Source organism: Bacillus rossius (assembly GCF_032445375.1).
Source record: "Bacillus rossius redtenbacheri isolate Brsri chromosome 9 unlocalized genomic scaffold, Brsri_v3 Brsri_v3_scf9_2, whole genome shotgun sequence".
NCBI classification, from domain to species: Eukaryota; Metazoa; Arthropoda; class Insecta; order Phasmatodea; family Bacillidae; genus Bacillus; species Bacillus rossius.
The window spans coordinates 9,975,400-9,993,296 of record NW_026962013.1 but is presented as its reverse complement, the minus strand read 5'-3'; the positions used below and the strand labels follow the sequence as shown (position 1 = coordinate 9,993,296).

Here is a 17,897-nt window from a genome sequence, read left to right as displayed (position 1 = left end):
AGAAGTCAATTTCCGAAATACCACAATTTTTTTTTTACATAACCTATGGTTGGGATTGTGGTTGAGGTTGGGGGAGGGGGAGGGGGGTTACGAATCTTCCTTAATTCCCCCCTCCACGACCCCTTGCGGGCACCACTGCCAGGCGACGACACGCGGACCGCAGCCGCGAAGAGTCCATGGCGGGGGGGGGGGGGGGGGGGGGTGTGTGGAAGGGGGAGGCCGCTCGACCCGCCAGCGCCAAGAGAAAGCGGGCGGTAACTGGATCACACGGCCGGTCAGCCACTCGAGTACCGCAGGGGGGCGTAGCTCAGATGGTAGAGCGCTCGCTTAGCATGTGAGAGGTACCGGGATCGATACCCGGCGCCTCCAGTCCTTTTTAATTTTTTTACCATTTACACACTGGCATGGGAAACCGGCCATAGAATGACTGCATAGAGTATTTGTAATTTTATTTAATTTTTTTATCAATGTATAAAATTATCAGGGCCGTTGAAAATACCGCGGAGGGGGGGGGGGGGGGGGGCAGAGAGAGCAAAATCCCGTGGTCCGAGAACAAAAACAAAGGGGGGGGGGGGGAAGGGGAGACCAGAGAGAGCAAAATCCCGGGGTCTGAGAACAAAAAAAAAAGGGGTGGGTGGGTTTGAGTTTCGATACTTTTTTTATGCTTGTGTTTAAGCTGATAGTAGGAAAATAAAATTTACAATTATTAAGTAAATTGTGATCTTTACAAGTTGCAAGTACGCAATGTTTACATCTAAGACTATATATTATATATGACAGTAGTTGATACCCAGCGGAAGTCATTATTACAATTTTGTTGAATTAATTTTTTTTATGAATTTTAAAAATTTTCCCGAATTTCTAGTATAAAATTTACGGATTTTCAAGATGGCGGCGTAACGAAAAGGCAACATTTCTAGAATTCAAGATGGTGGGTGTGACTTAAGGACTTTTTATTAAAACTTTATTTAAATTGTAATTTAGAAATTTTTTATTAATAAATTACATGTTTATTCTCGCTGGGAATCTAACCGAGAACCGGAATTAATTGAGTAACTAAACATTTGAAGTAAAAATTTTTTTATACTAAAAATTCCTCCAAAAAAAACTCAATATTCCTAGAAATGTTTTTATTTTCTAGGGAAAAATTCCCGTTTTTTCGGGAATATTTCCCTAGAAAATAAAAACATTTCTAGGAATATTAAGTTTTTTTTTTGAGGAATTTTTAGTCCAAGATGGCATCCTGTAGCAAGACAGCTATTCCTATACTACTATCGGGGATTATGTAACTGGCACTGATAATAATCTTATGTAACTATTCTTAAATTGATTAAACTTGAAATTGCTCTTGACGTCAAGGTTATCAGCACACATGATATGTAAGCCATCATTTAAAATATGAGGTTCGCCCAAGTATCTCACTAGCAGAGATTGTAAGAATTTATAGTCTACTTGTAAAAATATTTTCAAAATCTACACTATGCTCTCATTCATACCCATACTTAATAAGATATCGTGCTGTAAACATAAAATATGGGCTGGAGGCGCCGGGTATCGATCCCGGTACCTCTCACATGCTAAGCGGGCGCTCTACCATCTGAGCTACGCCCCCATTGTTACACATTAACTCATGCCTCTCGTAGTTTCTTTCCTTCGGCGCTTTCTCTTCAGCGCCAGTGGGGGGTCCAGCGATCAAACAGCCGGAACCGGTTCACATGGTTTCAATCGATTCGCCGATGAGCAGAGACCGGAAAAAAAAAAATCGCGGATTCATTTCACGACAGCCTAAAATTCATATAGTTATACCTCAGTGGTGCCTCTGCTATTGGCTCACAACTCACCTGGACGACTCTGGGCCGGTGGGAAACACTCAACCGAAGCTGTGTCGAATCACAGGCCGCTACATTTGTGACACCTTCACAAGACAGCAGCCAATGAGAGGGTGACATTTGACCGAGTGTACGTAGAACTATAAAGTTCATCCTAGAGGTAATTGAACCCGCGAATTTTTCCGGTCCCTACCGATGAGACAAGAAAGCTCCTTACGCCAATCAGAGTTATAATTTTAAATTACAAGAACCGAGCAGTTTGGTATTGACAATAATGGAGATTTTTTTTTTTCTCAAATTTTTTTTATTTCCAAAATTTTATTTTATTTTTTTTGTTTTCTGCCCATATACTGGACGCAATATAAATGGTATAGTATTAGCTCAGGGCAAAGCGTTGTATGCGTTTCCCAACAGCGCCGAACATTCCAGTTGACTGCTGAAGAACATTGAGTTGATGAGAGTGCCATTCAACTACTTCGAATTCTCGAATGTTCGAGGTAGAAACATCGAACAAAACTATTGCAACAGCTCGCAGGAACAATAAATTCACAGCAACGGAAGTCGCATGGAACGGGAATGCGTAACCACGGTGCTGCCATCTGTGGCGAATGGCGCGAACCAAATTTCACAAAGACAAACGGAAACTTTATAGTCTCAACTTTTTAATGAATTTTAACAAGAAAGGCAGTATTTCAATAAAATTACTTGTAGAATATCAGTTCAAAAGCCGAGGTTTAGTTGTTTTTTTTCCTCAAGTCTTTTTCGCTTTCATCGGAGCAGTTTCATCATATTGTTTAACCTTCCGCTCTGCAAATCGAAATTATACAATATTCGACGTAACTGCTCCGGCAGCGAATTACAGCGGCGGGTGCGGAAACTACGTGTGATTCGCGTCAATAAATGAAGTTGAAAAACACAATTTTCGTATATGTATCACGCTCGGCATTATTTTAAAGAACTCCACGTTCGATTTCATGATCGACTTTCATATTTTAAGTGTATTTGCAACATGATAACACATTAATTTGCTAATCACCGAGGTTAGAAGGCGAATACTGAAAGCCTCGCTTACATTTTATTTATAAGGATGATTTGTTAAGTGTTCAGTTAGGCGCGAATGGGGGGTGACAAGGGGAGGGGGAGAGAGAGAGATGTTATAACGGTGATATCTGTAGCAAGATTTTGAAAGGTTGGTACCGAACCACCTGCGCCTCTCCATGCATTAAGCACACGAAGTAACGACCTTTTTACGCGGTACGCCCTATAGCTAACGAGAAGCAACGGACGGCGTACAGCAGGAGGGAGGGGTGGTAGAGGGGGGGGGGGGGGGGGAGAAGATACCGCGTAATACCTGGATACGACGCTAAAACAATTTCCGCTGCCGGCGAGGCCGAAAATAGTAATAACAGCTTCATCCTTTTAATGGCGCGAGGCCTGCTTTCCCCCCACCCCCTTTCCCCCGACGCGGCCAAAATAACATGATAACAAAGCGCCTAAGAGAGGTCAACGAGCGTTATTAAAACTTGAAAACCGACAGGAAGGCGAGGCTAGGCAGAGAGAACGCGAAGGTTTAAATGGGAGCTAATTTCCGCCCTGCGAGCAGCGCCGGGGAAGGAATATCAGACTTCACTAATTCACCGCTCATTTCCTTGAGGGTACGCGACGCTCCTGGCGGCGGAAACAGAAACTACCACCACCTCAGTCGAGAGTGAAGACCTTGAGTGGACTGTACCTCAACATGCGGTGACGTGGAAGGAACACCAACATAAACGGTGTTTTTAGGGCATGAATTGTGAACTTTAAAATAATAAGGCCCAACCACAAAATTAGTTCTTAAGATATTATCGAAATGATAATCCTTCTACTCATATATGCCAATGAAATATTTATAACTATTGACACCATGCACCCCATGCTTTTTTTTAAATAAAATATTTTTTTTCTTATATACACTATTATTAATTTATGTTTATTAAAAATTTTTACACTATTCTTAATTCAAATTTATTAAAATTTATTTTCTATTTTTTAGTTTGGTTTTCTATATAAAGCATGTTTTTTTTAGTTTTTTAAACTATTATTTATTTTCTACTTTTTAGTTTGGTTTATTTATAATTTAAAGTGATACTTCTTTATCAACGTATGAAGAAATTTTATAACAATGTAAAAAAACTTTATAGTTATTACATCAATTTACTACTAAAGTAGGTTTTGAATAGATATTGGCTGCAGTTAAAATAAAATCAATAAATATTGTTTTATCTCAGAAGTGTCTCTAGATGTGGCTCAATTTTTTTATTTATTACATGACTTTGCTATTAAAGTGAATTTGAGTAGATATTGGCTGCTTCTAAAATATACCTATATCCAATATAGCGTGTTGAAGAACTACAGTACTCAATAATTTCAATATCCTGCTATGAAAATCAATATATTCGGAAAGTGATTGATGTTTATTCTAATTCAGCATATCTGATGGGTGACCATCCTTTGTTTGCAAATGTCTCACTAAATATTTTCTCCCATTTGTTCCAGTCCGATTCCACTGTAAGTTTCATTTGCATGCAGTTGTACCAAACTACACTGGAGTATTCTAAGAAATGTTTTAAAATTTCTATTTTCTTTTTGTCTTCTTTGATTAGGAAACGTTCACATTCTTTGTTGAAATCTTTAATCCACTGGTTAGAATTTGAGTTTCTGCCCGTGAATTTCTCAATCATGAAATCTTTTGCAATTTTGCCTAACTTTTGAGTTTCAGATATAGTTTTTTTTTTCAAGAAATTTTTCTAACAGTTTTTCCAATTTTTTATTTTATCCACTAGCTATAGATTCAGCACTTTTTTTTCCTCAATTTCTTCCAGGTAAAAATCCTTAAACTGTAAGTTTTGCTCTCTATCCAAATATGTTTTTGATATATCATCTGTCAAACTTATCCATATTTTCCATGTTTGATGTCTTTTATTTAATGATTTACTGACCTTGGCATAGTTTGGAGTATTTGTAACTGCTTGGTGTAGATTTGCAGGTTGGTGTTCGAGTGGAATTTCAAAAATCTGCCCATCAGGTGTAGCTAATAAGGTTATGCATATGGTGTTTGATTTCCCATCTGCTGTTGGTTTCACAGCAAAATCAAACCTCAATTTTTCCATGTTTTGTAAAATATTTGCAGAAAATGTTGTTTTATAATAATGTTTCACTCTTGGTTAATTGGTAAAATGAAACAAAGACGTAATTGTATTTCTCTATTTAACGAAAGAAACAACATTTAAAGCCCTTATTTCAGGTTTTTTTTTCTTCATATTTTTACAAATATAGATAATATTCTCTTCAAGAAAGTATATTGTTCACAATAATCATAACCCACTCTCACTTTTCATTTAATTCAATGTCACAATATTTAGTAGGCTTTGTCTGTATCGCGCCAAAGACAAACTGAAAGAAAACAGTTCGCACAATGTAAAGAAAACCATTTCGGTCACGTGCGAACTCTTTTCTTGTGAAATTATATAAATTGACAAAAATCTTATTTTGCAAATTTAATATTGGAATAATCTTATCACATTAGTGTATTGTCACCGGTCCTCGATAAATCTACAAAGTTTGAATGAAATCTGGCCTTTTAAAGTGGGTCAAAATCGCACCCAAAGGAGTCGGTTACAAACATACAAACAAACATACAAACAAACATACAGGTGAAGCTAATATTAAGCGTGTAAAAAGTGGTTTCATTGAAGTTATAATCATTCCTCCCTGCCATACTGCAGAACAGTAAACAATTCTAATTCCTTCAAGATATAATATACAACTTGGTTCAACAAATGTATACACAATTTTTCGAATTTTTGTTTGTACAATGAGAAACATATTTGTCACATTTTAGAGGAGAGTCGAGCACTATACACAAGAATTTTATATCCTGTACTCATTCTATGACACTATATTTTTCGCAGTTAACGCTTGTTTCATTACATGCATGGAATTTAAGTTCATGTTTGCTAGGCTGACCAGAAATGTCAGTAGTGAAAGTAATATACCGGTATTTGGTTTTATTTACATTCAGAGAAAGGAAGCTATCATCTAATACATCTTAATTTTTTTTAAGTTCATTAAAAACAGTTTCAAATACAGAAGGCCAATTTTAAAAAATAAAATTGCAGTATCATCTGCAAAATAAACTATCTGCCCCTCTATGTCGATGTTACATAAATAATTTATATATATATATATATATATATATATATATATATATAAATATATATATATATATATATATATATATATATATATATACATACACAGGGCCACAACTAGAGTCTCTGGCGCCCGGGGCATGAATGGATTCATGCGCCCCCCCCCCCCCCTCTTTTTTTGCACATACCACACCAATAAAGCGGGGAGTCCGGGGGCCCTCCCCCGGAAAAATGGAGCTATTTAAGCATTTTCCACACCTACATGTAACAGTTTCTGTGCTACTGTAACTTCCATGCATGAACCCACTATGTCCATAAAGTAGTCCGTATAATCACTTGACTTGTTCATTAAATATGTTGAGACGTTATATTGTAAATATCAGATTAGACATTCCTGGCATGCAAGTTAAAAAACTTTTTACCAGTTACCAGTTGTAGTAGGAATTACAATGCAAGCGATTTCGGCGCTATATGTATATAAATATATACAGGGCCGCAACTAAGGGGGGGCAAGCGGGGCATACGCCCCGGGCGCAAAGCTGTGGGGGCGCCGAAATCGCTTGCATTGTAATTCCTACTACAACTTATATATATATATATATATATATATATATATATATATATATATATATATATATATATATATATATATATATATTTATATATATATATATATATATATATGTGTGTGTATATATACACACACACACACACACACACACACACATATATATATATATCAAAAACAAAACTGGCCAAAAAATAATGCCCTGTGGAACTCCTATATTTATATTTACATTTATATTTAAATTTATTGTTTACTTTCACTCTCTGAGAACTAACCTCCAAATAACTTTTAAACCAAGTGTTTCCCAAATTTCATATTATTACAAATTTATCAAATTTATCTAGAAGTTTTGTATATTAGATTGTATCAAAAGCCTTAGCAAGATCCAACATTACACCAACCTATTTTTTATCTTGTTATATGGCTTTGTGCTCAAAGTTTGTTATTTTTATTAAAGCATAAATTTTACTGAAACCTTTTCTAAACCCATATAAATTTACAGACAGAATTTTGTTGTCATCTTTAAGTGATGTAAATATTTTTTTAACACATTTTGCTAAAATTTTGGAGATGTTACTAATATTGAGATAGTTTCACCCCCCCCCCCCCCCCCCCTTTTCCCACAAGGGTATAACAAACACTTCCTTTATCCACTCAGGAATTTTCCTCAAACTTAAGTTAAATATTTGTATAAGAGCTCTAGGTTTGCAAAATTCATATTTGTGCAGCTTATTTGTGTCAGGACTTAATGTTTATTTTTCCAGTTAAAAAAAAAAAAAGCCATTTTATCTATATAATTTGCTATGTTTCTGGGATGGGGAGTGAGGGGAAGGGGAAATCCAACCTTTTGGAAACACCACTGCATTTATTTGCAGATTTTTGTTATAGTAGCAATGTATAGGTATTTGTAGTACAATATAATATAAATAGCTAACATTTCTGTACATTTTAAAACTTACAAAACTATAATAAACAGAGAAAATTAGAAAATTAGATGATAGTAGATTTGCAATACTAGATGTATAGTCTGTGTATATTGTTGTTGTGTTGCTAACAATTATTGTTGTGCCAACAACTGAGGTTATAAACTGTACATAGGCATGTCACAAGTGTTAAATAAAATAAATTAAAACATTTTATAAAAATGTTAAAATAGAAGTTGGGAAGAATGTAGATGTGAGGATTTTGTAAGACTGGACAAATTACTTGATTACAACACATATACATATAGTGATGTGAAACATTTTCTCATATGCATATATATACTACCATGCAGTCATGCACCCTAATTTTTTTTTCATACAAAAATAGAGGAGACACATGTACGCCACAACCACGACAAACTTAAATCGAAGGCATGCAAAATCACATAATTTGCTGAATATTGAATATTACAGTACTAATTAAATTTCAAACAAAGTCTACCTTGAAATTCATATAGAGCATGAACATTAATCAAAAACTTTTCAGCACAGCATTTATTTTACTGTGATTAAAAAAAAAAGTTTACTATATGGTTCGGCTATTCTATATAATTCCAAAACATGTGCTCATCACACGAGCACCAAACAATAACTACGGTAAACGCAACATGCAGACTGACTCACCTCATAGCCAACGCTCGGGTACGTAATTTTCGGCCACGCAAAACTGGCAAACAGTAAGTGCCACGCGACGAAGCAGAAGGGAATGTACGGCATTAGGAAGTAGCTCTGTGAGGTGTTTATTTGCCTGTTCAGTTCGTCAAAGTATTGGAACCAATCCAGAGCTATGCACACCTGAGAGAAAAAAAGTCACAAACATAAATTGCCGGTATGCATACATTAGATACACTAATCACAGGATATTTGTTCTTTAATGCTGGTGTATGAAAACTAGGCATGTGCAAATATAAGATTTTAACTTTAAGTTTGAATCACATTCAATTACTAATACCAAAATATTTTTGAATCTGAATATCAAATAGCTAAGACCGAAAATACTAGAATGCCATAAAAAAAAAGTCAAATTTTTGACAATAACTTGTATGACATTGAATATGTCATGCATGTAAATGGTTTTAAATTACTCATGATATCTACGAAAAAAAATATTTTGGGCTTTAAGGTTTTTTTTTTTTTTTGTTTGTAGTGTTACCAAAATAATTATTGTCAACTTGTTTGCAATTTGTCATAAAGTTTACAAATTGCTGATTGTTCTGTTACCTGAACTTAAGTCATTCTGCTGTCCACTGAACATGTGTTTAAGTGAACTATGGATATTTATTTTGAGTACATATATATTTTTTGAACTCAATTCTTCTCTTTTTAATCAATTCATCAAAATAACCCATTTGACAAAAACCAAGACAAATTTATCTTAAAATCTTTCTTATCATCCCAACTGTGCTACAGATGCTACAGAAGTCATGATCTGACAAAGAAAAGGAGTCAAGTAGTATGTGTTTAAGCAACCACGTTCTTGTTTAAACTCACAGATCTCAAAGTGCTGTCCTTAACGTTCAACGACAAGAAGTTTTCGTACACACCCTGCATCAAACGCTCGTAGTCACCGTAACCCTGCACAGTCTTGAGTATGTTGTTCATTCTGGGGGAAAAAAAAAAAAATTACCATGTAACAAACAAACAGCAATCATTAAAATTCATTCCATTACCTACACAGTCATGAATTATTTTTTTCCAGTAAATTTACAATATTAAAAACTGATCATAAAAACCAGAGTGCCTACCTCGAAGCGAATGATAGGTCGCCATGCATCACATCCGCGTAATCGTGGCCTGCCATTTGCTGCAACGCACCAATGCTGGGGAGTTGTCTTCCTGACGGCTTCCTGGAAATAAACAATATTGCAATCATTGAACTGAGATGCTGTGACAACAATGAGCACCCGCCGGTAACAGACAAAATAATAAATAAACAATACAAATTCGGTGTATAGGAGTGTGAGCTAAGTTTCCTAGTCAGGTTACCTACTGAATATTGAGTTGAAGCAGCAGTAATTAATAGCTGGTTTACCATCAAACAGTGATATCTTCTCAATGTAGCACTTCTGATGAATACTTTTATATGTGAAACTAATTATTAAAAATTACTAATACTAATCACTATATGATGAGTCACAAATAAATAATAATATATATTATTCCAGCCAACACATTACTTTCAAAATTTTCTTTCGTTCAACAACTAATTTCAAAATTTTGGGACAGTAAAATTTAAAAATATATATATATAATATATATATATATAGTAATATAATACCATATATATAGAGTATTTGCCTCCAAAATAATTTATTTTTAGTGAGTTTATTTTGGCACATGCCTGAAAGAAACTAGGCCAAAGATATAACCTAGGTTTCAAAAGTGTTAGATTGACCATGTCCAAATTATAATTGATTTCGGAATATGCACAAAACTTCTGTACGTGTCAAACACTCTTCCGAGACAATTCTGGCCAATCACTTTGCGATATTTTTGTAGCGTCACGCCGTGTCTGATCGTGTGCGCATTGCTCGTATATAAATACATGGAAGTCAACTACTACCAGATAAAAACTGTTGTGTTGTGTCGTGCTGTTAAATTCTGCGTGTGCCCGACCTTAGAGGTAAAACCTCGACGAGTGACAATCAGATCAGAGCATCTCCACAGGAGTGCTGACACAGCGATACTCACTGCCTGGGCTGCTGTATCTGGAAGATCTCCTGCCACACGGCGAACAGGCCCTTCTGCATGTCCTTCTGGCCGACGGCCGAGCGTCGCACGTCGCACGCCTTCATCTCCCCGCCGCGCGTCTTGAAGAACTGCAGCACGCCCAAGCAGGTGCGGATGTCGTTGTGGGCCTTGTCCGCGAGCGCCAGCAGCGCGGTGAGGTCCGTCCGGACGCGCTCGCTCCGCGCTATCTCCATGAGGCGCTGCGCCAGCCTGCAGGGGTCAGTCTTCATTCACGTGCCTGCGGTCGCAGTGCGCTGTTGCCAGATTCTTGACATTCATTTGTATATCTGTTTTGGGCCTACCATCTAAGGCGTTCCTGCCGCAGGTAAGCATATAACAATATATAAATAAATAAATAAATAAATAAATAAATAAATAAAATTATTTTATATACAATTAATAATTACAACTTAAATATATATACAGTGAAACCCCTTATTTACGTTACTGTTATTTACGTTTTCCCGTTATTTACACTATATTCTTCAGGTCCCGTTTAGTTCCCGTTTAGTCCAATACAATACTTTCACGCGAATTACGTCTCAAAAATCGAAACCATACCGCTATTTACGTCATGTAACAACCATAGTAGGCCTAAAAACATAGTGAAAAACGTAACGTTTATAGTCGGCAATGAACATTTTAAATAGCAAAATATACATATTTTATAACATGAAAAGTTGCTTTTATTTCTAAACATATAACAATTTAAGCCTAGGCGTGTAAAGGCCCGTCTACAATAGTCCGAACCTGTGAGTGGTCCGTGTCCTTATCCGAATGTGAGTGATGTCACATTGTCTCACCGAAAACTGCCCTGTCCGATGCGATGTCCGATGTCCGAATGTATTGATATCTAAAGTTGTTACCAGAGCGCAGTAAATGTGCCGAACCAAATGTTTTTGTTTATTGTTTTGATGCTGTGTAGTTTGAGACTGAACTTTTGAAAGTTGTGGGAGTTCAATTTTATATATTTATTCAGTAAGGCAAAGTGGCAAATGTAAATGCTAAAAAATGAACTCATATCACAGCAATCGAACAGCACTAATTTAAATGTCGTCTTGCCCTTCTTGAATTACAACACCTTCCCTTTCCTTCAATAAAAAAAAACAAACACCACGTTTCAAACGGGAACCGGAAATTCAAATATCGTGAGTGTTCTGTTCTTTTTTCTGTGTCCGAAGTACACAGGTTGGGACAAAAAGTTCAAATTGACGAATGTCTTCGGACCAGGTAGGTTCGGACCTTCGCCCACTTGACGCATGACCTCAGAGGGTCACATGGACCAATCAGCGACGAGTGTCCTTCGGACACAGTTTAGGACATTGCTATTGTAGACGGGCCTTAAAAGTCCGAGTAATTATAGCAGGAGACAATCTAAAATGTAACTCATGAATGTATAAACGTACCGGGATTGTCGGGAATATTACATGGCTGCCGATACTGTATTTATGTCACAACTTAGCTGAAGTACTGGTACGAGACATAAACTAAACAAGATAAAATGAGCGGAGTCTTGGTAACTCTTTTATACGTATTTTATAATTTCGGAAGTATAGTACAGTTGACGCATATTTTTTGAACTAACCATTTATATCTGGGAATTGTAAATAATTAATTATTGGTATCAAGACATCAAGATGAACGTAAACTTGAACACATCAAGGCAGCGAGAAAACTGGTGCGTATACCAATAAACTGGTATTATAACTGGAAAAAACTGGTACACGGGAGGTGGAGCTTATATTTTTTTCCGCTACGCTCGCTTTTATTGGCTGGCTGCTGATGGAAGGTCACGAGTCTGGGCGGAGCGTTGAGTGAGTTATACTGCGCATGCGCAGCTCAGAGAACAGAGAGCCAGCCGGCGGCTACGCCGTGCCATAACAACAGCTGATTGAGTACAATGACCTTTATTCGCGCACTGCGCGCTATTGACGGTAAATTTACAATTTGCGGCCCTTTTTTTAAACTTTTTTACTGTGGTGCAATGCGTATGTGTAATGTCGCCCGTATTTGTTATGAAAGCTGCAAGATGCGACTGTATTTTAATTAACTTTAAAGTATTTCTTACTTTTCCCTTTATTTACACTTTCCCGCTTTTTACACTTTTTTACTTTGTCCCCATGAAAAGTGCAAATAAGGGGTTTTGCTGTATTTTTTTCATTTTTTAACACTTGTTGATTCTCGTTTGGCTAGAGGTGCATGAGTAGCATGTTTTAATGTTGAGTCCAATAGATCAAAAAACTTAGTTTTTTTCGAGTCAAGTAGCCAGCATAACTTTTTTCTTGCGGATTTCCCCTATTAAGCTCGACTAACAGGAAATAGTGACACTAAAGTACACACTGTACATAGTATTTCATGATAATTTTTGAATCACTATCAAAACGCTAACTGAATATAGCCTACAGACCCTGTTATAAATAAAACCAATAGTTTACACCTTCAATGTGTAAAAAGGTTAGTTTTTTTCTATATTCTAATTAAAGATATTATCAAAAAAAAAATTAATTTTAACCAGCAGGGTAGTTACAATCTGGAATCAGTGGCGGGCATGTGCTCTGTACTGCATACTATACAGTAGAACCCCGATTTAACGAAGTGCTATGGTTACCGAAAATGTTTACTCTAAATCGATGTTTCGTTAAATCTGATTTACCGATTTTCAATGACCCCCGCACTCATAATCGCGTCCCTACGTTTCCATATCGTAGACAGGGTCGACGCTGATATCTTGTGCTGCCGTGCTATCTCAGACTTCGTCAACTTTACATCTTCAACGTCTTTTAATCTCGCTCGTACGGCCCCCGGTTCGTAAGTACACCTCGGTCGTACATACAGATTTTCAGAAACCGTGAAAAATGAGGCATAAAATAAAAAAAAGTTTAAAAATATGTAAAGTGTAAGAAATACGTTAAAGTTTATTAAAATACAGTCGCAACCTGCAGCGTTTATAACAAATACGAGCTACATACACATTGCGTCACAGTAAAAAATAAAAAATAAAAAAATGGCCGCAAATTCATGGAAAATTTCCGTCAATAGCGCGCCGTACGCGGAGAAAGGTCATTGTACTCGGTCAGCTGCTGTTACAGCGCGGCGTAGCCGCCGGCTGACTCTCTTTGTTCGCTGAGCTGCGCAGCACTTATAAAAAACGTATTCCAAAAACTAAAACACCGCGCACAAAGCTCTTACTGAGAATAAAAGAGCTGTAGCAAACCGTATGTATTCGGTACTGAGTAACAGGTGCGCCATCTAGTAACGAGTAACGAAACGTTACACACGGCTGCATCTCGTTACTCGCATTTTTCGTATGTTTTACGCATGTGCGCCCATATTCGATGAATTTGCGTTACAAAGAACGATGTTTGTTTATTAAGTAAAGTATAATTTGGAAATTCGTCGTCAAAGTTTTTTACTGTTTATTAAAGGTATTGTGTGTGTAGACAAAGTTTGAGATTGGAACAGATACAACGTAAGAAAGTATTGTTTACAAATTAGAAATATGTTTTTTATTATCGCGTATTTTCACGTTTTTTTGTTCTTATCTTAAAAGAGATAGTATAAAAAAGCCGCTCTAATGAGATTTAATTGTTTCTTGGTTAACAAAAACTGTTAATTATCAAATATTGTTAATTGTTTATATTCTATTTATTATTATTTACGCGACGTCATACTGTACGCGTACGCATAACGACTCGATTCGTTGCTGCAACATAACATAGCATGTTATGTGGTATCAGAAGTAACGAGTAATGTAACGTGATACGATAGTAACGAGTACTAATTGTTAATAGTAACGATTACATACGGGGATGCTTTTTTTCGTTACTTTTACACCTCTAGAGAATAATGATAATGGCGTATTGGTGTGCCGTGGTCACAAGTTGAAAAAACCTGGAGGATGGAAAAGGGAATATTTGGAAACGTTCTGGAAGCCTTTTTTGTGGTAATTCATGAATATTTATTTTTAAAATGAACTTCATTTTAACATATTTTTGCCAATAATAACAATTTATTTTGAAAATTAGCATTCAAGTAATAAAAACGAGCAGAAACTTAGTATCAAATTTGATGTATTCAGAACAAAAATTGTATCTATTGCAAAATGTACATTTTTTTCGGCCACTACCTAGTAGTAAAACACTGTGGTGTTACCTTCTAACAGTATATTTTGTACCGAGTCATTGCAAAAGGTAGTTTGAAAACTGCGTCTGCCGGCCGACTTTCAAGTCCTCACCTGGCAGACGCAGTTGGGGGGAAGTTGACGACCAACGCCAGCTGCCTCAGCGGTCGCAGGGCCGGCACGTACACGTCGTTGCAGATGCAGATGATGGGGCGTTTCAGGACGCCTGCGCCTGCGGCCTTCTTCTTCCCGCGGCCCTTCCCCACGTCCTTGCCCGTGGCGAACTTCACCAGCACCTCGATCGCAGCCTGGGGAACGACAAGGTCACAAGTGTACTCGCTGCAAGAACAAAGAAGAAGAAAAAAAAAACATGTGAGCCAGTCTTTCAGTACTCGACAGAGATGTGCAGCATCTAACCTCGGTAGCGAGCAAATTCATGCGTTCTCACGTTGCAAATACTCTTATGATACGAAACTCAGGCATGAAATTTAACTTAGAATTCTTTAAAATAACGCACACCATGATAAATATACAAAAATTGTGTTTTCAACTTCATTTATTGACGCGAATCACACGTGGTTTCACGCAACCACCGCTGTAATTCGCTGCCGGAGAGGCTATGTTAACTATCATATCATTCGATCTGCAGAGCGAAAGGTAAAACAATCTAATGAAACAGCTCCGATAAAAGCGAAAAAAGACTTGAAAAAATTACTAAATTCTCACTTCGGACCTGATTTTCTGCAAGGAATTTGATTAAATATGTACTGCCCAACTTGTTAAAATTCATTAAACAGTCAATGATATACAGTTTACTTTTGGCTTTGTGAACATTTGCCATATCACCATACCACTAATAAATGCTGGTGAAACCAACTTGGCGTCGTTCATTTCCTATCCCTCTCCCGTAAGAGGGTGCCTCCCCATTTCAGGTCAAGATTTTATATTTACAGTAATTACAGTTAAACTTGTAGACTTTTTCAATTGTTTAACTTTCACAAAATGGTTTGAATTTCTTTCAGAAACTATTAATTAGTTTTACCTGGCATTTCAAAATTCTTAAATATGTTAAGATTTTGACAGCCAAGAAACATGAAATGAGTTTTTGTGATAGAAATGAAACCATATCATAAAGTAGCCAGTTGCACTGCAGTTAAACATAAAAAAGTTTCAGTTTCTGCAGTAAATTAAATTCTCCTTATTTGTACAACCCAAAAACGTTAAAAATGTAACTTTGGCAGCTAATTATGCAAAAAGTATGCGCTGTATATATATTTTTTTCATTTCGTGAAAGTTAAACAATTGAAAAAGTCTTAAAGTTAATCTGTAATAAATATAAACAGTACCTGGATGACCGAGCTTTGCTCTATATTTTTTTTTGGTAAATTGTGTTTTTTTAGAAATTATATTGAAATACAAATTACATAGTGATGAAATATGAATAATATTTTTAGATCTTACCGACATAATAATAAGCGTTTTTTTTTTTCAAAGATCATTTAGGCATTTTAAAGTGAACAAATGAGTTAAAAAGACACAAATAATGTAAGTGAACAAATGATTTTCTTGGTTTAACCTCAAACCAAACACTCATTGGCTTAGTGTTGCTTAAAAACGCCATCTACTGGAGTAGCTTTAGTGTTGTTGTGTTGTTAAAGCAGTTAGTTGCTCCCGATTAAAAAAAAAAATGGTATTATTAATTGCCAATAGATGTCAGGAAGAGTCATTTATGTTTAAGTTGATTATTGAAAACACGGATAAAACGTCATTTTCTAGAAATGAATCCTAGCTAAATCAATTTATCGCCCCCGAAACCCCTTGCATACTAAATTTCATGAAAATCGTTGGAGCCGTTTCCGAGATTCAGATTATATGTATATACAAGGATTGCTCGTTTAAAGATATAAGATAAAATCATGACCTGAAATGACATGACCCAGACGCCTCACCCATTGGCGTAGCTGTGTTCATAAAGTTGGGGGGGGGACAAATAATGATTTTGATGTCATGTAAACCCATTCCCCTCCTACTAAGACGGGGGTTTCCGGGGGTCCTCCACCGGAAAATTTTGATTTTAAAAGTGCAAAATAGCACTTTTTGAGCAGTTTTTGTATCTAACCATTGGATACATCGATGTTAAAATTATTATTGTTTCCTTAAGATAAAATTTGATGAGTGAAGAAATTACAAATAAAGTTGGGCCGGAATAATATTATAAAATAAAAATATCACGGTCTAGAAAGTTCCCCCTGCCCCCCCCAGCCCCCCATCAACCCCGGTTCCTGCGCCGCTGGCCTCACCGCCGGAGTGCCGTCGATCTCGTCCAGTATGAGGCAGTTGGGCCTCGGCTGCTCCCCCATCACCGAGCGCATCTGCGTGGCCGACTCCAGCTGCAGGCGGAACGCCTCCGGGCTGCGGTCGTCGCTCGCGTTCATCTCCACCGGCTTGTATCCTGGCGAGACAGAAAAACACAGTGCAGGAGGCTGGGCGAGGACATCCGTGAGATGAGAAACAGAAGGGCATCCACACAAATATGTGACTTTTCCCCGACTCTCCGTGAACAAAATTTGAAACTTCCTGAACTAATTATTTTTATTAAACAATTTACCTGTTTTGCAATGTTACGAAAAAATTAAATAAATAAATAAATAAAGAAAATCCAGCCTCCACTAGGCACGTGCGAAAGTTCGACTAAGAAAATTTGCTTGAATAAAGGTGTTTAATTAAAAAAAAAAAAAAGACTCTCTTTTTTCTTTTGTGAATGCTCAATATTAATATTATGCATGGTTATGTTAAACTTTGTACTGAATGAGTTTATATGTATTGCCCAATTGGTTAATCACTCAATCAGATCAAATATAACAATTTTAAATGATAATTTCTTTTTTTTACTTCAAGCCAGTCATTTTATAAAATAAATAAATAAATAAATAACAAAGTGTAATACACCGTTGCCGAGAACAATATTCGCAATTCATTTCGACTTCGAAAACATTTTAAACATTTTTTTGGATATTTGCTTCTCATACAAAAAAACTAGTATTAGCACAGGCATAGCCTCCACCATCCCTACAGCCGGCTTACTTCTCTCTCCACTTTCTTTATAAAAAACCTTGCATGCTTTCACAGTCTGGTTGACTGCAGATTGGAGCTGACATTTCCCCCTCTAATTACTACTGGGGAATTTAAATGACTTTCCCAGGATTTCAAGTAAATTCCTTTACCTTCTCTGACTTTTTCCTGATTTTCCCTTTGCTGAATGTGGACACTCTGAACAATATGTGTAGGAATTGAATTTAGAGGTCTACCAACAGCTGAAATGTCTCAAATGGTACACACCATACACAAACACTAATAAACAGCAATAATACGAATTATGCAGAGGCAAATACAAAACAAGGACATGATACTAGACAATATAACAACACTGAACAATATACAAAAAAAAATGATTAATTTAATATTTAAGGGCCCCAT

At 36.6% G+C, this 17,897-nt stretch overlaps 1 protein-coding gene and 2 non-coding genes across 6 annotated transcripts in view; 1 reads left to right on the top strand and 2 right to left on the bottom strand.

Moving 5' to 3' along the window:
* Positions 1 to 17,897, bottom strand: part of LOC134542998 (chromosome transmission fidelity protein 18 homolog) — an 88,769-nt gene that overhangs the window by 55,986 nt on the left and 14,886 nt on the right. For all 4 annotated transcript variants that reach the window (XM_063387653.1, XM_063387654.1, XM_063387656.1 and 1 more), the window contains exons 11-16: positions 16,721 to 16,872; positions 14,535 to 14,728; positions 10,262 to 10,510; positions 9,316 to 9,417; positions 9,062 to 9,173; positions 8,195 to 8,365 (exon numbers count right to left, since the gene is read on the bottom strand). In XM_063387653.1, the coding sequence (XP_063243723.1) occupies positions 8,195 to 8,365; positions 9,062 to 9,173; positions 9,316 to 9,417; positions 10,262 to 10,510; positions 14,535 to 14,728; positions 16,721 to 16,872 (980 nt within the window). The remainder of the gene's footprint in view (positions 1 to 8,194; positions 8,366 to 9,061; positions 9,174 to 9,315; positions 9,418 to 10,261; positions 10,511 to 14,534; positions 14,729 to 16,720; positions 16,873 to 17,897) is intronic.
* Positions 297 to 369, top strand: Trnaa-agc (transfer RNA alanine (anticodon AGC)). Its single transcript has one exon. It is a non-coding gene; the product is annotated as a tRNA-Ala (tRNA).
* Trnaa-agc (transfer RNA alanine (anticodon AGC)) lies at positions 1,540 to 1,612 on the bottom strand. Its single transcript has one exon. It is a non-coding gene; the product is annotated as a tRNA-Ala (tRNA).